This window comes from Amphiprion ocellaris, chromosome 8 (assembly GCF_022539595.1).
Source record: "Amphiprion ocellaris isolate individual 3 ecotype Okinawa chromosome 8, ASM2253959v1, whole genome shotgun sequence".
NCBI lineage: Eukaryota > Metazoa > Chordata > Actinopteri > Pomacentridae > Amphiprion > Amphiprion ocellaris.
The window spans coordinates 12712398-12736213 of record NC_072773.1 but is presented as its reverse complement, the minus strand read 5'-3'; the positions used below and the strand labels follow the sequence as shown (position 1 = coordinate 12736213).

General features: G+C 38.5%; 1 protein-coding gene across 5 annotated transcripts; it reads left to right on the top strand.

The window, feature by feature from the left end:
* Positions 1–5450: 5450 nt before the first annotated feature.
* On the top strand, positions 5451–23802 carry csde1 (cold shock domain containing E1, RNA-binding). 5 transcript variants are annotated; one of them, XM_023298337.3, is made up of 22 exons: positions 5451–5608; positions 8155–8816; positions 9669–9920; positions 11195–11383; positions 12025–12223; positions 12360–12469; positions 13348–13434; positions 13849–13946; positions 14029–14110; positions 14557–14685; positions 14813–14938; positions 15076–15291; positions 15446–15586; positions 15691–15852; positions 19111–19218; positions 19458–19636; positions 19730–19842; positions 19959–20078; positions 20529–20707; positions 20835–20998; positions 21150–21282; positions 22339–23802. In XM_023298337.3, exons 3-22 carry the CDS (start codon positions 9795–9797, stop codon positions 22384–22386), a joined length of 2709 nt encoding a protein of 902 aa, XP_023154105.2. In that variant the 5' UTR covers positions 5451–5608; positions 8155–8816; positions 9669–9794; the 3' UTR covers positions 22387–23802. The 5 variants fall into 5 exon arrangements, with proteins under 5 accessions (XP_023154105.2, XP_023154102.2, XP_054868766.1 ...); XM_023298334.3 differs by having other exon boundaries at positions 12360–12526; XM_055012791.1 differs by lacking the exon at positions 9669–9920 and having other exon boundaries at positions 12360–12526.
* Positions 23803–23816: the final 14 nt, after the last annotated feature.

The following is a 23816-nucleotide window of genomic DNA, read 5'->3' as shown; positions in this document are numbered from 1 at the left end:
AAGCCAGCCCTCTGGACTTCCAGCAAGCTGTGTTCCTATTGGCTGTCCAGGTGGCTGCTAGGTGTTATCAGGAACACCTGAGCAGCTCAGTGTCTTCCTGCTTTATTTAGCTGCAGACAAACATTTCCTCTGTTTCTCTTCACCAGTGAACCGGGTTTGGCTCTGTTGCTTCAGTTTGTTCTTTAGGCGTTGGCTTGCAGCTTCCAGCAGTAAAATCGTCTTTAATGTGTTTCTTGGTGTGTTTTAGGGCTTTGTACTGGATAGTTGTCTTGGTAAATGTGGTTCTTTAACCACAGTTAGCACATGGTGCTAATGTGTGCAGTGATTAGTGGATTTGATGCAGCTGAGTTGTGTCTTTATCTTGGCTGTAGTGAGTCTTTAGAGGTTTTTGGTCAGACACATTCTGTATTCTTGTTTGTGAACCAACGTTGGTTGTCCAGAAGGTAAGAGTTCCTGTCCTGATTCTCTGTTCTCAGAGGTTCTCTGGTAGGCTGCAGGAGACTTTAGCGTTTGGGTTGTGCTAGTTTGGTTTTTGTATGGTTTCATTTGGACGACTATCTTGAGGCCCCTCCATGTGGTTTAGTGAGGTTTTCTGCAACAGTTCTACAAAGCAGCCTGCAGCAGAAGAGACTTTGAGAGTTTTTAGGAAGTTCTGGAGACCAGACTTTAGAGCAGCAGAAACATTTGTCAGCAGTTTGAGCAGGAGAAGGTGAGCTTCAGAGTAGAAATGAGACAGAAACCTTCTTGACCCGTGTGGTGAGGTCCTGTACCAAGAGTTTGAGCAGGTTGTGAAGAGTCTGTAGTTCTTTGGTCTGAAAGCACAAGAACAGTCGACTCATTAAAGGAGAAAACAGGAGATATTGTTGGTTCTTCTGTTGCTCTGAAGTTTCCTTAGACTGAATATCAAGTTTATACTTTAAATGATTTCCCATGTGAGCCCAAGAAGGCTTCAATAAACTCCCTCCATCCCCTGGACACAACATATTTTATTACCATGTTAATTTTTTTTTTTTTTTTTAATGTTTTTGAGTTTTAATCATAGTTTTTTCTCTTTGCTTGTTTAGTTTTGTCATCTGTGTAAAAGGTGCTAAACAAATAAAGTTGAATTGATAAACTGAATAACTGACTAACTCATGATTGTGACAACAGAAGTATTTTCATTGTGATTTAAGGGTTTATTTCATTTTTAAGGTTGGGGTTAAAATCTTGACAGAAAAAGAAGATTAAAGCAATAAACTACATAACAAAAAGCAATTAAATCAAACAAAAAAAATTAATACAATAAAACTTTTAAAAAGTTTTATTGTTAAAAAGATTTAAGAAATTTAAGATGTAATTTTCTAATTAAACATTTAATTTTTTAATTAAATGTTTTGTCTTTTTAAAGGTTTAGTAATCTAATTAAATGTTTTGCATTTTTTTAAATGTTTAATATTCTTGTTTAATTTTATTTTTTAAATGTTTAATTATGGAAAATATTTTATCTGTAATTTCTAATATTTGTATTTTAAAAATTTTGTTTAATTTCATAATGACATGTATTGTATGTTGTTGAATGATCTAATTCAATATTTTGTCTGTTTAATAGAGTTAAACATTAAATACAATTAAATTATATGTACATATACCACCTTTTAATGTTTAGTTTTCTTTTTAAATGCTTCATTGTATTTTCTGTTTAATTCCTATTTGAAGTTTTATTGTCTTTATGATGCAATTTTCTAATTAAACATTTAATTTTTTAATTAAATGTTTTGTCTTTTTAAGGGTTTAATAATCTGATTAAATGTTTTGCATTTTTTTAAATGTTTAATATTCTTGTTTAATTTTATTTTTTAAATGTTTAATTATGGAAAATATTTTATCTGTAATTTCTAATATTTGTATTTTAAAAATTTTGTTTAATTTCATAATGACATGTATTGTATGTTGTTGAATGATCTAATTCAATATTTTGTCTGTTTAATAGAGTTAAACATTAAATACAATTAAATTATATGTACATATACCACCTTTTAATGTTTAGTTTTCTTTTTAAATGCTTCATTGTATTTTCTGTTTAATTCCTATTTGAAGTTTTATTGTCTTTATGATGCAATTTTCTAATTAAACATTTAATTTTTTAATTAAATGTTTTGTCTTTTTAAGGGTTTAATAATCTGATTAAATGTTTTGCATTTTTAAAAATGTTTAACATTCTTCTTGTTTAATGGTATTTTTTAAATGTTTAATGATGGAAATACTTTATCTGTAATTTCTAATATTTGTATTTTAAAAATTTTGTTTAATTTCATAATGACATGTATTGTATGGTGTTGAATGATCTCATTCCATATTTTGTCTGTTTAATATAATTTAATGTAATTTAATGTTTAACTCTATTAAACAGACAAAATATGGAATGAGATCATTCAACACCATACAATACATGTCATTATGAAATTAAACAAAATTTTTAAAATACAAATATTAGAAATTACAGATAAAGTATTTCCATCATTAAACATTTAAAAAATACCATTAAACAAGAAGAATGTTAAACATTTTTTAAAATGCACAACATTTAATCAGATTATTAAACCCTTAAAAAGACAAAACATGGGTGCCCATATAGCTCAACGGGTTAAGCGGGTGATTCATGTACAGGGGCTGGTCCCTGACGCAGCGTCCCGGGTTCGAGTCCCGCTAGTGGCCCTTTGCTGCAAGTCTTCCCCCGTTTCCTGTGTGTCTCTCACTACACCTATCCAATAAAAAGACAAAACATTTAATTAAAAAATTAAATGTTTAATTAGAAAATTATATCTTAAAGACAATAAAAGTTAAAATAGGAATTACACTGAAAATACAATGAAGGATTTAAAAAGAAAATTAAACATTAAAAGGTGGTAAAACATTTAAAAAGAAAAACCTTAAAGATTTAATCGAAACATTAACAGACTGTCTGAAGGTTCAAACTAACAGAAAACTACTCAAGAACTTTTAAGATTTCAGTCCTCAGACTGTGTGAAGGTTCAAACTAACAGAGAAGTACTCAGGAACTTAGAAGATATCAGTCCTTGGACTGTCTGGAAGTTCAATCTAACAGAGAACTACTGTGGGACTTAGAAAATTTCAGCCCTCAGACTGTGTGAAAGCTCAGGTCCTGAGGACTCGGGAGGTCTGGAGGCTTTGAAAGTCTTGGAACTGAGGGTTCAACCCTCCAGCACAAAAGCTAAAGTCCAACCTCCTGAGAAAAACGATCGAGTCGAGACTCAAGTTAAAAATAACTCGAAAATGGCAAAAAAAAAAGATGATAAATGCGCAAAAAAAAAAAAAAGTAACGCGCGCAGCTTAGAGGGAACAGTGGTCCCAAAACTGTTGATAAATTATTTCTCAATAAAACCTCATAACCAGTTACATAAGCACACCCTCTTTACTGACCTCTTTACCAATAAACCCCAAGACATACTTTGCCAAAATCCATAATAATCCATAAAATCTTTATTTGCACCAGCCCCATGTGAAAATGACATCAGTCTGTATTTGTAGAGCATCTCATGAATGTAGCAGCACCGTTTAAATGTTTCATAACACAGAATATAAGCAAAGAGTATATAGGGATACAGACAAACATGGGAAATAAGAAACGTGCTCTTCAATAGTTATTGTCATTATTATTACTAGTAATATTATTTTTGTGTCCACTACAACCCATACAATCATCTAGTGTAGTCAAACAGGAATGTGTGCATGGCGAATCAAATCCAAAACAATCCATGAACCAACGACCACGTCTTGATTGCACTCCATATTATTGACCACTAGATGTCCTACTCGAGCACTGTGTGTCATTGAGGCCTCGAGTAATGAACCATGTTTTGAATGAAGTGTCGAAGCTTCAACAAAGCCTCGATCAGCCATCACTACCTGCGGCTCAAGCCAGTCGCAAATTTGAAATTTGATCAGAATCAGCTTAAATAGCCAAGAACGTACATAACATACAAGGAATGTGGATTCGGCTGTTGGTGTCACCCTAGGAATAAGGAAAGAGAATAATAAAATAGCTATAGAAAGAAGATGAGGAAAAAAATAGAAAAAAATAATAATAAAAATAAATTGAAAAATAACAGTAGTAATAAAAATAAATACAAATCAAAAAGTATATACAGATATTTACACATATTAAAAGAATATATAAACACAGGAGTGCAGAAATGATAATTGCTACAATGACAATACAGTGCAAAAAGCAGGGAGACACTCTGGACAGGTCACCAGTGTATTGTAGGGCTACATATACAGGCAAACAAACACATTCACATTTACACCTACGGACAATTTAGAGTTACCAGTTAACGTCAGTATGTTTTGTGGACTGTGGGAGGAAGCCTTAGTACCCGGGGAAATCCAAGGAGAACATGCAAAGTCCATGCAGAAAGATCCCAGGAAGGCCGGGATGCGACTCAGGGATCCTTGAGCTGCAAGGTGAAAGTGCTAAGCACCAAGCTACTGTGCAGTCCAAAACATACACTAGTATGAATTCAGTCCTTCTCAGTCCCTGTAGACTTCTAATTTATTTCACTGTGACTGTGAGCAGCCTCACAGATCATCTTCGTGCTGATTTTCATCTAAATGTGGCTTCAACAACAGAGATTGTAAGTTTACAGAGTTAACTGAAGAAGAATCTCTTTAAATTTAGAACAAAGAAAGCAAATATAATTGTAAGAACTGTGAATGTGATTTGGTAATTCAAACTGATGTGTTTATTAAACTTGTTTTCTCAAGTTCAGTTGATTTATCTCTAACTTTAAGTAGTTTTACACTTTCACACCTCAAACAATTATTTTGAAGTCATTAATCAATCAAGGTAGCATGGGAACTTGAAATAGTTTGCAATTTGTAGTACCCATTATTTAAATTCTTTAAAATGTCTGTTCTGCTATCTAAGTGACTAAGCTGCAAACGGCCCAGTGATGATTCCAAACAGATGATTGCTCTCAGCAGTTTTGAGACTGTATATATATATATATATATATATATATATATATATATATATATATATATATATATATATATATATATATATATATATATATATATATATATATATATATATACAGTCTCCACACGTTTAATCAAAGATAAAATCTGAAGATTCAGTTCAGAAGAATTGCTGCATTTCCCCTGCGATGGATTTCATTCTTGAATACACCCCTAAACTGCAACATGTGGCCTCAGAAGCTCTACTTTAGTAGAGACTAGACGCTGATAGCGAATTAAATGAAGGATACGCACTGATTTGTGTTGCCTGAAGATGGTAAATATCTTCATGACACATTTTCAGTAACAAGGCTGGATGACTTTTATATATCTGTTTTCTAAACTAGTTAGCAATACAATCAAATAGTTACAGTTATAGATAAATATATCGACAACAGAACTTTTTGCTAAGTCTCCCGTGGATCATTGCGGGACCAGCTGATGCAGTGGCCATATGGTGGCCATCTCAACTTCAGGCTCTCTGGTGAAGCTACCGTTGCCAAATCTCGCGATAGCCGCCTCCCTGATCACTACGTAATGTGCCGTGCTGCTTCTAGCGGCGCTGGTGACAGTGCTGAAAGCTGTTGGGGTGAGTTTTTATAAATTTTGTTGTTTAGCGAAACAGTTCACACATTTAATTGTAATGTTACTGTTAGGCATTTTATATTTCTTATCCAGTGAGTCTTTACAAGTAAACAGGTTATCTAGGACGTAGTCATACGCAGAGCCCGGGCCTGGGTGGGGGCCGCCGTGTTTTTCCTCAACATAAATCACCACGCATTGGGCCACGGAGTGTAGCAGCATGCTAGCTAGCTGTAGCCGCTATTAGCCACTTAGCATTGCGGAGAACCTAGCTACATCTTTGACGGTTTAAATAAACAAGCCCGTGTCGTTGTTTCCTAAACATATCCCAGTGTACCAGAGAGGTAGCTCTTGTGTGGAGCTGATGTGTTAAACATTAGAGGCAAAAGCCGCACCTGAATACAATAGAACACGAGCCTCTGACAGCTCTACGTAGCTTCTTTGTTGTCACGTCCTCGTGCCGTTAGCACCGATAACACTGTAATTCAGTTATCAATTCAGTTATTAGTTATCGATTCAGTTGTCAACTCAGTGAATAAATTCAGTTTTGTTTCATGTCGACTTTAATTAACCGCAAGTGAACACGGGCCATATAGTTACGAATGGTGAAGTATTGTCTTGCCGCTTACAGTCACTTTCCAAATTCGGCGTTTGTCTGTTCAGTTTTCAGTGATAACCCGTGTAGGGAAACAGCGCAGTGCTATCAAAATGTGATTTTTATACAAAAATGAACTATTATTTCTTTGTCACGTCAGGGCCGAATTTCCTTCCCTTGCTCTCAGTGTAACAAGCCACGACAGAGCTTCTACTCGGTGTGAACAGTTTAGATTAAACGATAAAAAAAAAAAATTCAAATGTAATTTGTCTGAATTGAGATTGGAATGCACGTCTGCACTAGAGTAACGTGACAGGCTGCTTAGCTACTTACCATTAACTTTCTGATAAGATACTCGGAAGCTCTTGAGCTTTTTAGTTAATTGTTGAGAATGACCAAATATCTAAAATGCCTTATGTATCCTGTCGCACTGAATTAATTCCCCCCTAAGACTCGGAGACGCCCTGAGTATCGCCTGTTTACGACTTTAGCGTTAGCAAGATGCTAATCTGCCAGGTTCTATTTGTCCACACAAGGTCATTTCGAGATTTATACTTGACGGCTGCGGTGTTTGTTACTGTGTTTAACTAGCTGCAAAAAATGAACAGTAGCCCGTCTTCTATTGTTTCGGCGCATATTTTAGAGTTTGATATGTGTTGCGAAATCTACTGGATAGCCGAAAAGTGACGTTTCCGATGGCGTCGCATGCCGCAACGTGTTGGATCAGGCCATATTAACTGTTCCAGCTGAGGATAGCGGATTGCTAGGAAGTCACATGGTTGGTCCTCTCAGGGCGGTTGTTGTTTGGGCCCAGAGCAGGGTAGCGCCGTAGTGTTAAGGCCTGCGATACTAAGCAGGATGACATTTAATAACTATTCTGCGGTAGACCGCGAGTTTCTTAATGCTTGTAGTTTAATGATTTGCAAGCTAAACTGTAGCTTCCTGCTCATCAGAAAGTGCTTAAACGGCCTCCTGGTGGTTTCGTGGGTCTACTGTTTTTCCTCTTTCTGCGTCACCAAAAGCTGAAAAAGGGGGAGCAGAAAATCCCATCTTTTCCAAGGTTATTTTCACAGAAGCGCCGTCTCTGTTCGTTGCTCATAACCTTTAGCACACTTACACAATCCATCTCGTGGTAACTGACTTCTTTGTGCTGCCACTAGGATGTATACTTTCAGCACTAGTGAGTTTAGTATTAAACCTGAATTTGAAAATATCCTCACAAGTGCTTGTTTGTTAATGAAATGAATGCCAAGGAATCCCATTTGGGGAAAAAAACACGCTACTACTAGGAATGCTATTTGAACCTTTTTACAACTGGAGGCATTGCGACACAGTTACAGCAGAACAGGTATCATGTGTCCTGGGTTGGCTCAAGCAGCTTGGTATTTAGGTCAACAACACTCTACTATAACCAACTGATGATGGTCACTTTCTGAGTTTCTAACTAAATTTAAAAAAAAAAATCCACATGCATGCTTACACACAGTCTGTATTCATCTTGGTTGCAAGATGAGACTCACCTGCACACCAAACATGTGCATGGTGGTGTCCAAAACAGGCGAGCACTGAATGAATAAAGAGGGCCTTGGTCTGAAATGTTGGTATGAATATCATAGCTTGCTCTTCAAGCATGCACAAGGACTTGTTGATCTACAGCTCTTGCCAGCTGCCTGGCATTATGCACTGTATTTAGAGGCTTCTGAGGAAAACTTATTTTTGTATGGGCATGAGGGAGTAAATATACTTGTGTACTTCTAAAATTTCAGGTCAGTGCTTGGGTTTGTTATGCCATTTCATATCACAGAAAACCTGAAATTCTTATTAGCTGATAGTGTCATTAAATTTATTTGCCTCACTGTAGACTCTTGGAACCCTTAGACATTTTGTGTTAAATCTAAATTGTTTCTGTGATGTTTAAGTGATAGATGTATCTAATCAGATTTCTTTTTGCCCAACAGTATGAAGTGAAACAGAACAGAATTTTTGTACCATCCGCAACTGCTTCAAGTTCAGATCACAACAAAGAAACTGAAGATAAACCTCCCAAAACAAAGTTGCAACACTGAAGACACGTGGCGAAAAAAGGATCACTTCAAGGATTTAAAACACAAGAAGGAACCAAATCCTGAAACGACCAAAGAATACGCACATCAGCCCTACAGAAACATAGAAAAGAAGCAATCCTATGCCCAAGTATATTCTAAAAAAATACAATAACTGATCTGAAACCAGAAGTTTGTGCCTACTCAACAGCTTTGACAAAGCACACGTCCCAACGCTGCTCCTTGCCCTCCTCATCCTCACTACACCGCCGACTCACCACCGGGGTGTGGAGTGGGCTGCTATCTGCTAGTTTTTTCCCCCCATAGTTCCCCCATTTTCCCCCCCTCTTCTCTTCCCTCTGTTTTCATTGTATTTTTTTCTGAGCAGTGTTATTGCACCTGCGTTTGCCTTTTTTGCGCTCGATTTCTCCCCCTTTTTTACTTTATACAAACATCTAGAACTTGTGCCAGAAACCTGTAACAAGTGTGTGTGTTCAACTGTGTGCGTGAAGAGGTCTGCAACAATTGCAAAGCCATCGAGATCCTGAGAATTACAAGATACAAGACGACAAATAAAGGTGGGTCTCAGTTTCAGTCCCTTCAAAACAAGGAACCTTTTCGTTAGTGTCAACTGTGCCTTTTACTTATGTTATACAGTGATATACAAATATTTAAAAGCAGATTGTGTAACATTTAATTCTCATTCAGTTTGGACAGCTGCACTGATTTGGGGCAGCAATGAAGAGGTTGTTTGCTTTTTATCACTGAACACAAATAACGGTGTGTTTGTCCTCCTCATTTGTCTAAGCAGTCAACTCTGACAAACATGTGCTCCTTTTTAAAAAAAATAAAAAATATTATTGATATTGATCAAAATTTCTCACCTCATCATTTTGGCTTTGTCAAAATTTAAAAGGCAGCATCTTCAGTGTTTATTTGCAGTAACTGCATTCACAGATTAGTACACATTTAAGGTGAAAGAGGGACATCGTATTGAAAACAACTGCTAGAGTGCTTGGTGGAAAATGAACCCTGTGTATTTATTGCTCCTTGCGCACAGTTACATATCCCTTAAGTGTAGTCAGTGCTACTGAGTTGAAAATGTGATTCTGCTATCGTAGTGACCTCTTTTGCCATTTGCTAAAGATAACGCTTCCTGAAACTTCACATAAGCCACCTGAACTGAACCGCCACCACCTCCAAATGGTTAAACTGATTATTGAAGTCGGACAATTGATTGTCTTCCCACACGCAACCTGCACCTTTTCCCTATTCTGTCGTTTTCAAGTCATATCCTTCCTGATTTTTGCCTTTTCAACCCTCCCTGGGGATTAAAGCCCACAGCTATTTTCCTTTGTTTGTGACACTTGGCACACTGGCTGACATATCTACCTTACCCGTTATGTTTGTTCCTCTCTTCACCCTTGCAGACATCCAGCGGTGTATCATTGGGTGGTTATATAAGAATAGTACTTAACAGTCAAGCAAAAACATTCAGACAAGTAATCAAGTTCAGCAAGTGCTCAAGCAAGTTTGGTCCGAGTTTATGGGAAAATATGGGCAGCCCCTGGAAAGGCTTTGTTGAATTTACCTTGCCTGCGTCGCCACCCACCGCGTTTGTTAGCGCTGACCTGAGCAGCACCTCCCCTGTCGGACTCAGCCTGTCGCCATATGGCCGATCCGTAAGTTTCACCTTCCCACCTCTCTTCTACGTGCCCCACCCCATCGAGCACCCATCCACCCACCTTGCCCTGCATCTTTGCTGTGAATGGCCTAACCTTTTTCATCCTTTTCAGGCTCCCGAGACTAGCCTCTACTAGTTATATTATTGCAGGGTGAGAGGTGTTCCGCTGATTAGGACTTTGGTATTTTTCACAATTCCCGACAGTATTTTTCTTTTCATCCTTATTTTTACTTTACATCACAATCCGGAAAAAAAAAATCTATAAGGACCATGAGATGACCAAATTTTATTAATTAATGCTCGGAAATAACTTTGCTCTAATCAGGCAACACAAATACAAGTTGGTCCTGAGGAAAATTGGTAAGTAATTTAAACTGTTGGTAAATAATGTATTCACCCATCAGCACTCAACTAAAACTCTTCATTCTATTTGTGGCCGAAATGTTTTAAGATGTATGTTTCAGAATAATCATTGCACTGGCAACAAAACACTCAGGCATGCTGCCTATGTACTCGCGTCTTTAATGTTGTATGTTAAAATACGTTAAAGTGTAAAAAAAAAAAAAAAACCTCACATATGTTATGTCTTGCATCAAAAGTAGTTCTTGTGATAGTGGAGTGCAGGACCTAACAGAAGAGGCTGCTCTGGGACCCCCCACATAACCCATAATCATCACCAACTCTCTGTCCACTGTAGATGCAATGCTATTTGACCTGTCATTTGCATTTTCTGATTCTTCATCTTCAGTAGTTTTCTTTTACTTGACCTTGAGTAACATTTGCAACACTGCACTTAAACCACCTCACCTTAACTGGCTGTCCCAAGATGTTGACTGATCTTTTTAGTTCATAGTTTGCTTTCTCCATGGAGCCGTTCATGTTTGAATTCACTCGTGTTTCCATCCACATTGTAGTGCTATAGATTGGTCCTTTGAATTGCAATTGTTATGGTTGTAGAACCATAATTTCTGAGTGACCTTATGTTTTTCTGCCTGGTATTTAGGTGTGATGGTTTTTGTCAGGGGTTTAGTTGATGGTGATGAGTTTCAGAAAACTGACAAACTGGAGAAATGTTTGTCCTCCAAAGGTGATGCACGGACAAACACAGGATGTTGTATGAAATATCAGGAGACATAGTGGGATCAGTTGGACAGTATTTCATAACCTAATGCAAGAAAGCAACTGGTTCTGCGTAATAACGCAACAATTTGTATTAAAGTGTAATTTTCTTTAAAAAATGTGAAACCCAGTGACATTGCCTCCTCCCAACAGCACATCCAAGTCTTATCCCCAGTGTCAGAAATGGAAAGAGGCTCCTCTGAACCTCCAGCGGCTCGCAACACTGACCCTGCCGCTTCTACCTCCACTGGTCCCATGCATATCCCTCGTTCCTGCTCTGTCTCTTGCCATCCCCACCCAGGAAATAAAAAACACAAGCGGACTCCCTTGTATCAGAGATCAGTAAGAGGGCATGTTCGGTGGTGCCCATACTGACTTGACAGATCTGTGAGCTGCTGGTGTGTCGTGACTTTTGCTAACAGCATGGATTGTAGTTGTGTGAAAAACAAGTATAACCAGGGTGTTCCAGCAGATTTTTATCAGTGAGTTTTTATTGATACTCCAGCATCGACACTAGTTGTTTGATAGGTAGGTAAATGGCTCAAGCCTTTGTCTAACCAGATTTGCATGAAATTTCTCCAAACTTTTGATATTGCCTAGATGTTTTGGGTTTCAAGTTGCTTGAAGAAATTAAGTGAATTGCAGCTTTTTGTGTATAACACAACAAAGTACCACACAGTGTTATAGTTTCTGTTTTGTCAGTGGTATAAATCCTCCTGAAATGAATGTATGTTTGCCACGGATGACTGAATAGACCTGGAAGGCTTTAATGTAGCTTTGCGTTTTCTTTTTTCCTCCCCCACTTCCTCTGAAGTGTGCTATACTTGCATGATTGTTTTTTTCTTGTTCTTTTTTTCTTGTGTTTTTTTAAAAGGTCGACATCAAACACTGCATCAAAATGCGTCTACATTTTTTTCCTTGTGTCTCCTTTCTGTTGATCCATCAGTGGATGCATTTTAACACTTGCTTCTCCTCTTCTTCAGATGAGTTTTGACCCAGGAATGCTCCATAACAATGGGCACACTGCGTACGCCAACGGCACAGGGCCTGGCATTAGAGAGACTGGTGTTGTGGAGAAGCTCTTGACTTCCTATGGGTTCATCCAGTGCTCCGAACGTCAGGCTCGCCTCTTCTTCCACTGCTCCCAGTACAATGGCAACTTGCAGGAGCTTAAAATAGGAGGTGAGAGGCTTTGGACTTGTGGGTGGATACTTAAACTTCCAGACATCACTATTTGAAAAGAAAAATTACTGAAACTTAAATTGTTCCTGTGTCATTGGAAGTGTGATAACTTGTTTTCCTGTCTGTCTCTCATCAGATGATGTAGAGTTTGAGGTATCCTCTGACAGGCGCACTGGCAAGCCCATAGCAGTGAAGCTGCTAAAGATAAAGCCAGAGGTGCTGCCAGAGGAACGGATCTCGGGCCAGGTGGGGCCAGACCTGCACGCCTATCCCTTTACTGTGCTGCATGGTTATATTCATCCAGTTAAGGAACACCATTTTATTTTTGGTTATGTCCTTGTCTGTCAACATTTATATGGGCCATTGTGTTTTTTGGGTAGAGGATGTTTTTCTTAGTACAGTGTAAATTGTCTCCCCCCTTGTGATCCTGAATCAAAGTACGAAATCTCTTTTTCCATCAATATGCACTGTTCATTTGAAATTCAGATGGCTTGTTGTTGCTGGCATGCATGTTTACTTGAGGTGTTGAACGTCGGAACAAATATGGCCAAATGATTAGCGTAATTTTTGTCTGTACATTAATCTCGGTTAGGTTCAGACTAAAAACAATCTTAAAGAGTACATTTCTGATACATGGCTGTAAAGAGTCAGGGAGCTGGACTGCTGCATCATTAACATAAGATTATAAGGGTAAGGCAGAGACATCCCACGCCAGACTTTTGTGCTTGATATATTGGTGATGTACAATTCACAACATGCTAGTAATGCCACTTATGTTGAAATGGATACAAACAAATAAATCAAATTCGCCATGCAGAGCACAATGTGTCTCCTCAGAGCAGCATTTTATTAATTTCTTAGCTTGTTCACTCGGTTATCAACATGCTAGAGACTTGACATAGTATAAAGATTTTCCATTTATACTACAATCATGTTCATGAAACCATTACATCTTGGACACTTGATATGCATGTTCCTGTATTGTTTGAAATTCAGCCATTTCAACTATCACATCTTGAGAAATATTTTAATGGGGCCAAATAAATACAATCGATATTCACACTTGGATTGTCAAAGCAGTGTGTTCATGGCCTCCACCTGAAATTTTTGCCCTCTGCCTGCAGGTTGTCTCATCTATCCCATTGCATTTGGATGGAAAGTCTGCACCTGGTCAGGTTCCCACTGGCAGTGTTTGTTATGAGAGAAATGGGGTAAGAGAAGTGGAATGGATTGCATCATGCTTGGTCAACAAAATGCAGAATGTTAATGTAATTAGAATTTCATCCTTCCAGTTTTTAAGGATTTGTACAAAGATAAATTATTTGTTCTAAGCTTGGCTTAGTATTGCTAAATGTCTATTTGCATCTGCTTTCACATTATGATTTGTGATAATGTATGCCAACAATATGCAAGCATAAGCTATGGAGAGCAGTGTCTGCATGTGTTCCTTCCCTTCACACTAGAGCTGGGTAAATATGCAACTCTCAGCCTCCATAGCACAGGATCTGTCTGTCCCTTAATGATATTTTCTTACTTTGTGGTTGATGTGGAATGTGATAGTTTAGATTTTATAGCTGTGTCTCAAACCCAGTTTCGATGATTGACACTGTTGTGACTCTCCACAGGAAGTCTTCTACCTTACCTATACTCCTGATGATGTGGAGAGCAATATCCACCTGGACACGGGTGACAAAGTCAGCTTTTATATGGAGACCAACAAGCAGTAAGTCTTGACACCATGTCAGTAATGTCCCAATAACATGGACTTCGATTTTACATTGATTGCTTGCTCTCTTGTATTTCAGTACTGGTGCAGTCAGTGCTCGTAATATTCAGCTTGTGAAGAAAAAGCAGATGAGATGCCAGGGTGTGGTGTGTGCTACAAAGGTAAGAGCCACTGATGTCATTATATGAATACATGTTATTTAGCAAACTGTGTAGTATGGTTATCTCACAAAAGCAAATGTGCTATTGAGAGCAGCTGAGAAAAGTAGCCATACAGTGTTCCTGTGAACACAAATTTGCCATCCTAGCCACTAGCTTATTTGCCAGAATTTTAGCGTTTGTAACAAACAGATCAGCTTTAGATATGTTAGGCTTCTAAACATCATATCTAAATGCTGTTTATATTTGGTTCCTTACCTTGACTTTGACTGTATAAGTGATAGAATAATTATGATGTAATGACTACAATGTACACAAAAATTGTCATCTTAACTTTGGCCTTAGCTAGACTTTCAGTCCTGTATAGTAAGTGTGCGAACTCCCTAAACTGTAGAGACCTTCCATGTAACTTGATGTTCCTATTTTATTCTCTTTATATTCTCTTTTAGGAGGCCTTTGGTTTTATTGAGAGGGCAGATGTTGTGAAGGAGATATTTTTTCACTATAGTGAGTTCAAGGGTGATCTGGAAGCTCTTCAGGCTGGAGACGATGTCGAGTTCACCATCAAAGACAGAAATGTGAGTCTTGTAATTCTTTTCAACTGTGCAATGTGATTATTCAACTCTGTGTAGATTCACTTTTGATCAACTATAACACCTGTAACTGTTCAATCCCCTGCCTGATTTTGTATACATAATTCCACAGGGTAAGGAGGTAGCTACAGATGTGAGGCTTCTCCCCCAAGGAACAGTCATCTTTGAGGATATCAGCATTGAGCAGTTTGAAGGCACTGTTGTCAAAGTCATTCCCAAGGTTCCCACCAAAAACCAGGCAAGTAGATTAAAAAATCTGACAAATTGAATTTTGTATATTTAAATAGGCTGGCTGTAAAAAAAAACTAAGCATAGAACTGTGATCTGCAAATCAGGGAAATAACTTTTGCAAATCTTTCCTGCCTGCTTCTACAGAATGACCCTCTACCAGGTCGCATCAGTGCAAGGATTGGTTTCACTGACAAGGAGTTGCCGTTTGGTGAGAAGGACACAAAGTCTAAGGTGACCCTTCTGGAGGGAGACCACATACAGCTCAACATCTCCACTGATCGCAGAGACAAACTGGAGAGGGCTACCAACATCGATATCCTCCCAGACACCTTCAACTTCACCAAGGAGACACGTGAAATGGTGAGGATTGGAAAAAGAGAGAAAGTCAATGTGATTGTTGTGACTAGTTATTCTTGATAATACTTGACTGTAGAGTTTTTAAAAATTAACTAGAAAAGGTGCGTTGGCATTTAATGAACTCAAGTGAATGTTTTGTCACCAAATCTTCTTCTAGGGGGTGATTGCAGCTATACGTGATGGCTTTGGTTTCATTAAGTGTGTGGATCGGGATGCCAGGATGTTCTTTCACTTCAGTGAAGTCCTAGAGGAGAGTCAGTTGCATATCTCAGATGAAGTGGAATTCACTGTCGTGCCTGTAGGTCCTATTTAGAAGCTTTTCACATAAGAATTTGTTTTATTAAGTAAGAGGCTCGTTCTGATTATTTGTCAGTAACAAACTAAATGTTGTGTTGTTTCCAGGATATGCTGTCAGCTCAGAGGAACCATGCAGTGCGCATCAAGAAGCTTCCCAAAGGCACTGTGTCCTTCCATACTCAGTCTGAGCAGCGTTTTATGGGTGTGGTGGAGAAGGATGCGCTTGCCGCTACCAAGAATGCCAGTCCCACCAAGAGCAAGGAGAAGGTACCATTTGCACAAATGTGACATATATGTCTGTGAAATTACCCCCAGTGTATTCAAAACACTAGTCCTGTAGTTCATCTCCCAGCCCTCCCCATCTACCCGTCTTTCCTGTTTGTTTTAGTTCTAATGTTCCTCTTTTGCTTTCTCCTTCAATGACCTCCTCCTGTTCATGCTCCTTGTTGGTTAGAAAAAAGACAAGGTAGGACTAAGACCCTCTGCATGAAGCCACATGACAGATGTCTCAAATAAAGATGCTGATGGTCATGGCAAATTGCACAAACATACAATGTATCAGTAGTCTGTATGTTTGACTAACATTTAGTCTAAGACTTAATTAATGTCCTAGACTTTAGATGACCAATCGAAAAGTGAAGAACGGACAAATAATGCAGTGTAGAAGTTCTGTAGATACAAGTGTGATTTTGACAAGCCTTACTGTCTAATGAATATCTCTTTCATTTTTTTTCAAGGGTAAAGTTGTAGACAAGGTTTGTCTTTGTAGGGCTCTTGCCCTTTGATTTTTTTTCTCTTTACTACGGTGGCCGAAGGGTGCAAACGCAGCACAAAAACAGAACGCCCTGCAAGAGACAAAAACACCCACAAAAAATAAATGCTACAAGATAGAAAACACCTACAAAAGAGAAATGCTGCAGGAGACATAACACCTACCAAAATGAAACCCACTTCACAAGAGAAACGGACTGCAAACAGAAACGCACTTCACAACAGAAACGGACTGCAAACAGAAACACTTCACAACAGAAACGGACCACTACGTGTCTCTTAGATGTTGCTGTGAAAATACTTGTGTAGGTATAGTTGCTTTACATACCTAATTTTAGTGGGGTTGAGATTGTGAGTACTGTAACTAACATTATGGGACACACCAGGTGTGTGTGTTGCATTCATTTTAGTTTACATTCATTTAATTTAATCACTTTATGTGTTTTTGAAGCAGTCCACAATTATCAGTGCTTCTCTTCTAGGCTGCCATGTCCCATGCGCGAGTCGTCCAGGTACCTTGTTAAATACCTGGTGTGTCCCAGAAATTAATGTTTGTTACAGTAATGTTAACACTACAAATTCATTTCTCACAACCCCAAGCCCACTAAAATCAGCTGTGTAAATCAGCAAAACCTACACAAGTATTTTCACAGCAGCATCTGGGGGCCACGTGAAAACTTAGGAAAGAGAAAAGTATACGTTTTCAAGTTGTCTCTCCAATTTCAGTAAGATTTAAACAACTTCGAGCTGTGTATTAGACTGCTCTAGGCCACAAGTTGGAGTGGGAAAAGCACGGCAAGCTGCGGATCAGGAACACCAGGACAAGCTGCGGATCAGGAACACCAGGACAAGCTGTGGACTGGGAACACTACAACGTGCAGCAGAGAGGTGTCACTCCACGGAGTGGTGTTACTCCGCAGAGGGCCCTACAGCTCCTTAGTGGCTCCAACTGTTTAATCCGCCTATACCATGGTCCCAGAAAACTGACCAAAAACAACAACGAATAGATATTTCTATTCTTTTTTTTTTTTTTTTGCAGGTGTTTTGTCTCTTGAAGCATTTATCTTTTGTGTGTTTCTGTTTCGTAGTGCGTTTCTGTTTGCAGTGCATTTCTGTTTGCAGTCCGTTTCTCTTGTGAAGTGCGTTCCTGTTTGCCGTGCATTTCTCTTGTGAAGTGCATTTTGTTTTGGTAGGTGTTATGTCTCCTGCAGCATTTCTCTTTTGTAGGTGTTTTCTATCTTGTAGCATTTATTTTTTGTGGGTGTTTTTGTCTCTTGCAGGGCGTTCTGTTTTTGTGCTGCGTTTGCACCCCTCGGCCACCGTACTTTACCTTTAGTTACCAGCATGGTATTTGATCACCAATTAACCTGTGGAAATATGGAAACAAATTATGTATTTAGTGAGTAGTAGGGCAGCACAATTCAGGTGAAACCATAGTCCTGATTACTAGTAGGTTTTTTGGGCACAGCCAGTTGCGCTTTTTCGCTAAAATTTAATATGTATATACTGTATATCATTAGTACCCCTCTGAACAAGAAGTTTCTGGGCGTTTGTTGCTCCTATGACATATTTATTCGATGTGAGATCATGTTCTCTACAATATAAAGTCTTGCTCCTCTATGAAAACAGCACAGCCATGGCTCGTAGTAGAGAGAACAAAAAGATTTTAAGTTATAATGCTATAAAGCATTAAAAATAGAAAACACACAAGTTGAATTTTTAATTATTTATTTTAGATACAAAAATAACCTGGAATCAACACATAAAACATTTTCCAAGAGTTCACAGGTGTTGCTACTCCACATAGTTTAGAAATTTTATTTCTTACATTTTTGTTTCCATTCTTGTCTCTCATCTGCTCTGTGTACACAATGCCTGCAGTTAAGCACAGTTCACCTAAGAAGTTCATTTTTGTTGTGGTTGTTGGTCTAAGCAGAGTCACTAATGGCTTCTTAGATGCACCTAGGGGCGCAGAAGTTTTAAGCTAGAGCTAGCTGTGTATTTTTCTTAAATGAGATATGCAGAGCAGCATATAATACAATAAAATTAAACACCTTTTCAACCTGGCAGTGGGTTTTGGGGTTCAGAGGGTTAAGTAGCCATTTTTTAGTCCCTCTAAATGATGTGAGCAACACCAGGTTGGTGATTTATTCAACCTTTCTCCAGTATCCGTTACTCCAAGGTCCTTTTTAACACCTAAATTTAAGATGATTACTGAATGTTTTTGCCCTCGAATTTATAGTAATTGAAGTGGCAGCAACAACTCGAGAGATTAAGAAACCTAAATGGTCTGTTAATTTTCAGTGATCAAGTAACCTTGCACCTTTTCTGTTTTTCTCACGTTTGTAATGATTAAATAGCTGACATGATAATGCCAGTAAATTGCATGATGTGTTTGGTCCCAGCAGATACTGCCCCTAATAGTTGAAACCACAGTAGGGATGGGTAATTATGCAGCCCTGTGTTTTAAGTTGTAGCTTTTGCAGTAGATGAGTGTAATGCTAACCATCATGCTGCAGAATGATGCATTGCACACTGGTTCCTCATGCTTTTGTAGCCTAATTTCACACCATCTTCTAATAAACTACATACTCTGAAATCATCTGGTTGAATTATTTAAACACTTGCGGCCAGCTTACGGTTGTTGTAGCATTAACAAAACTTTCAATGCTGGCTGGGGCCGCCAGAATCAAAGACTTAAAATACTAATTGGAATAATAATCTAGGTTTGATTTGTTGCCCTTTGTTTTTTAGGAAGCTGAGGAAGGAGTGATTGCATATGAAGACTGTGGAGTGAAGCTCACTGTGCCATACCATACCAAGGACCTAGAAGGAGGAGGTCACCCGCAAGTTGGAGACAAGGTATCTAAGTGATATTCCGGTTATTTTGCTTGACATTAAATAAATAGTGTTCAGACAATCATCAAAAATTCTAACTTGTGAAAAGGACTTTGAAATTAATGTAATGACCTGTTGTGGACACTGCCATAGCAGACAAATTTACACAATTATCATACAACTTTTTTGTGGCTCTGTTATTTGCTTGAAGCCTAGTAGTGTTTATTTTGCTTGTGAGACTTACTATTTTGTTCATCTGCAAGGTGGAGTTCTCAATCAATGAAGTCAAGCGAACTGGCCAGCAGAGCGCTGTCTCCATCCGGGTTCTCAACCGTAATGCCTCCAATGCCAAGAGACTGCACGGATTTGTTGCCACACTGAAGGATAACTTTGGCTTCATTGAGACGGCAAATCACGATCAGGAGATTTTCTTTCATTACAGGTAGAGTTTTAAGTTCTAAGATGTTTGTTTTTTATTCTTAATGACGTGCAGATTTCTCATATTTAAGTCTGAATATATTTGTTTTCTCCTCAGTGAAATGTGTGGAGACTTGGAGAATTTAGAGCTGGGTGACACGGTAGAATACACTCTCTCTAAGGGAAAAGGAAACAAAGTCAGCGCTGAAAAGGTTACCAAGGTGGCTGCTGGTACGTGGAGTTTGATTCCAGCTATTTATTTTATATTTTTCATACTTGTTTGTTGGCATAGTATATGGGGGATGTCTTTACACTAATGAGTGAAATCTACTGTTTTCCACTTTCAGTAAATGGGATTGGTGAAGATATTAGTGCATCAGTGATGATGGGGAAAGTCATCCGTCCTTTACGCAGTGTGGACCCCTCCCAGACGGAATACCAAGGACTTATTGAAGTCACAGAGGAAGGTTGGTGTCTTCTTTTTAATCTCAATTTTCATCAAACATTTTTTACATTAGCCCTTTTCAGACATGATCCGTAACATTGCTGCTGCATCAATCTGTTAGAGACGACATTCTGTCATTTAGTTGTGGGTCAATATAATGGTAATGTTCATCATATCATCGTTCAAACATACTAATCAGAGTGATGTAGAGTCACAGTATACGTGTAATATTTGTCATTCACACATAGTAAGACAATAAGTGATGTATAATGAATTACATTGCAATAATGGCAGTGTATCCAGCTGCCCCAATAACTAACACCCAGGTTTATTAATGATTTCCTAAACACTGACAGTTCTGTGCATATGTGAAAATAATCTGTCTACTACTTAACAATCACACTGTTTTGTTTGTTTTCTCCCCTCCCCAACACACACACACACACACACACACACACACACACACACACAGGAGGAACGAAAGGGCAGAATTATCCGTTTGGAATCATGGGGATGGCCAGCAAGGGAGATTGTCTGCAGAAAGGCGAGCTTGTAAAGTTCCAGGTTTGCACAGTAGCCCAGACGGGACAGAAGATGGCCTGTAATGTGCTCCCTCAGCGTAGAGCCATGGTGGAGTGTGTCAAAGACCAGGTAGCGTTGAGTCATTGGTTTGAAGTTTCATTAACTAAGCTTCACTTAGTTTCTACTGCACAGGTAAATGAACGGTGGCAAGTTCTTAATCCTGAAGTTGTGATTTTTTTTTTTTTGTTGCCTCCAGTTTGGCTTCATCACATATGAAGTCGGTGAGAGCAAGAAGCTGTTCTTCCATGTAAAAGAAGTGCAGGATGGCCTGGAGCTCCAGACCGGGGATGAGGTGGAGTTCTCTGTTGTCCTCAATCAGCGCACAGGAAAATGTAGTGCCTGCAACGTACGCAGAGTCAGGTAAAAACCAGAAATATAGACTTAGACAAGGTTCATTTATAATTAACCCTGTTGGTTACATATAGGGTGGTTAACTGTATCCCAAGTGGCATGAGATGAAAATACTTGATCTCAGTGTTCTTGAATGGTCATTATGTGCCTCACATCTTAGTGAGGGGCCTAAACCAGTGGTGACGCCGCGTCCTGACCGTCTGGTGAACCGACTGAAGAGTATCACCCTTGATGATGCCAGTGCTCCCCGCCTAGTCATTGTAAGACAGCCCCGTGGTCCTGATAATTCAAAGGTACAAGCAAACCTATAATAATGACACATTTTTTTTGCATTATGATGTAATAAGTTAGTGTTCTCGGAGGCGATATGAAATCTGTCTAATGAACAGTACTAAGCTGTTGCTTTGCAAACTTTATTGATGGATTCTTTATTTTTAGGTCATGCACACAAGCATGCCCAACCCTCATGGGTTTGCAAGACACCAATATACTAGCATTGCAGCAATACATACAAAACACACATTATTCTGCTGCTCAATTCTCAAACAAACGTGTTGCCATTTATCCCAGGCCTGGCAAAGAAAGCCTGCCATGAAAAAGATTCCCCTTCTAAACATAACTCAAGTTTTTCATGCTCATCCAACCAAAGGAAATCAGCATAAACAGAGGAGAGTCAATCAAGTGCCATGCCATTCAGCGCAGACGATCATTTCTCTCCATCTAATCCCATCTTTTGCTTTCTGAACTTGGACTGTTGCCTGTTCCATGTGTAGCCATGATGTCAGTCCGTCCATCTTTTCACAGAGGTCATTTTACCGAGAAGTAGCTTCCGTACATCTTCATATAAACAACAGTAAAACATAAAATGAACTTCATTCTCAACTTCACCTAAATTATACAGCAAACAAAGTCTGTCCTTCTCTGGAGCAGCTTTAAACCTCCCAGTCTCTAAAGCTAAAGGGAATGTTCCTGAGTGTAACTGTGCTCACAGGGATCTCTGTGTTTTGCATAAATTATACTTCACGTAAGGTTCCACACTGTATCTGTCCTTTATAAGACAATATGGTCGTAATTTTGGTTTATACCGAATACCAACAGACCATTTTTCTCTAAACGTAAGAAACATATTACTCCTCATCTCCTGAAAATCACAAAATAACCTATTATGAAAAATAAATGTGTTGTTCAAATGAAATAAAGAAAATATAAATGTGTACTTTCCTTGCAAAACTATTTGCTGTACAACTGTAAGTTTCACTGGTATTTGATAGCTACTTTTTCTTTTTAATCATTTCCTGGATTCTTACAATATGTTGAACTTTTACTAAACATGATCCTCTCCCGTGCAGGGCTTCAATGTGGAGCGCAAAACTCGCCAGCCTGGTGTCATTGACTGAACAATGCAGAGCTTGCCTCATTTGGAGTTGGTGGGATGATGTCCCAAAAGGCAACAGCAGGGGATAAGGGAATTTGATTTGACACATGCTTGTACACAAACTCATCCACAAGGCATACGCACACATACAGTAATCAGCATGTGTAATCTTTGTCCCCATCGATACCTGCGAGGGAACTTTTCTTATTCCACAGTTCCCTGCCTCCCATGTATGATGTACTTGATACAGAGTTCCACCCTGCAGTGTACATGGGATCTCTGAGTGTGTGATGTATTCTAGAAGTGATTAGTGTGTAATGGAGGTATTTGTTTCTGAGGGCCTGGTCCCTCTAAATCAGAGTGATGACTGTGTGGCTGTCTATGTCCTGATCTTTTGAATCTGCTTTGTCTGGAATTCTGCACCTGTAATCTGTCCAGTAGTTTGACTGGGTGAATGAGTGACTGTTGGCATGTCTTTGAACCTCTGCTCCATTTTTGTTTCTTGTACTTTTGCTCCTTTACCCATGGAAACTTAAACAATTTCTTTATCAAGTTTCCTCTACTGTATGCTTTCCTACAAAACGCATAAAGCAAAGCAAAGTTCCCTCCATAAGGAGGATCATATTTCTCATATGTGCGAGCTTAAACTGAGGATTCTTCTCTGCTCGGTTTTTTTGAGCAGTTTTTAAAATGCTTTATTGAAGAGCTGAAGTGAAAGCATGGTGTGTGTGTGTTTGTGTGAGATGTATGTGAATGTCAAAGTCGTTAATCTAATGGGATTCACTTTTATCAATCTGGAGCCTTTAGATACCTTTTTGGTATTCACATGCTCCACTGAAGCAATTTTTTCCCAGGTGCAGAATTCCTTGTGGCATCTTATATCTGCAGTTCTTTTATACAATTTTTTTTCTTGCACATATTTTTGCTTTTTTTTTTCATTGAAACTCAAATGCTAATATTGAATTCAGTAAGGATAAGGTGCCTAAAACTACAAGCAAAATGACAAAAAAAAAACAATAAAAATTAGAAGTATCCTCTGTTCCCAGCCAACCGCTAAAATATTCAGAACAATCTTAGGGTGGCTTTCTTTTCTAGTAGGAATAATACTGATATGCATCCCAAATCTGTGGGTTGAACTATACTGTATGTAATGTGTGCTTTTTTTTTCTTAGTGAAAGTTCAAACTTCAGATATAATGAAATAAATTTAACTTAAGGAAAGAGAAGATTCAAGTATTAGAAATTCAGTTTTAAAAACATTAAGAATCAGGATATCAGTTATTGTGCTCTGGAGACAAAGTGGGTGAGCCTCTGCACATTAAGTTACAAAGTTAATTTCTTTGGAGATCACTGGGTTTCAGTTGAACCACGTACAGAGGTTCTCATGTACTTTTGTTAATGGTCTTGAATGAAACAATAAAGTTATATGAAAATCATGAGCCGTTGCGTTGTC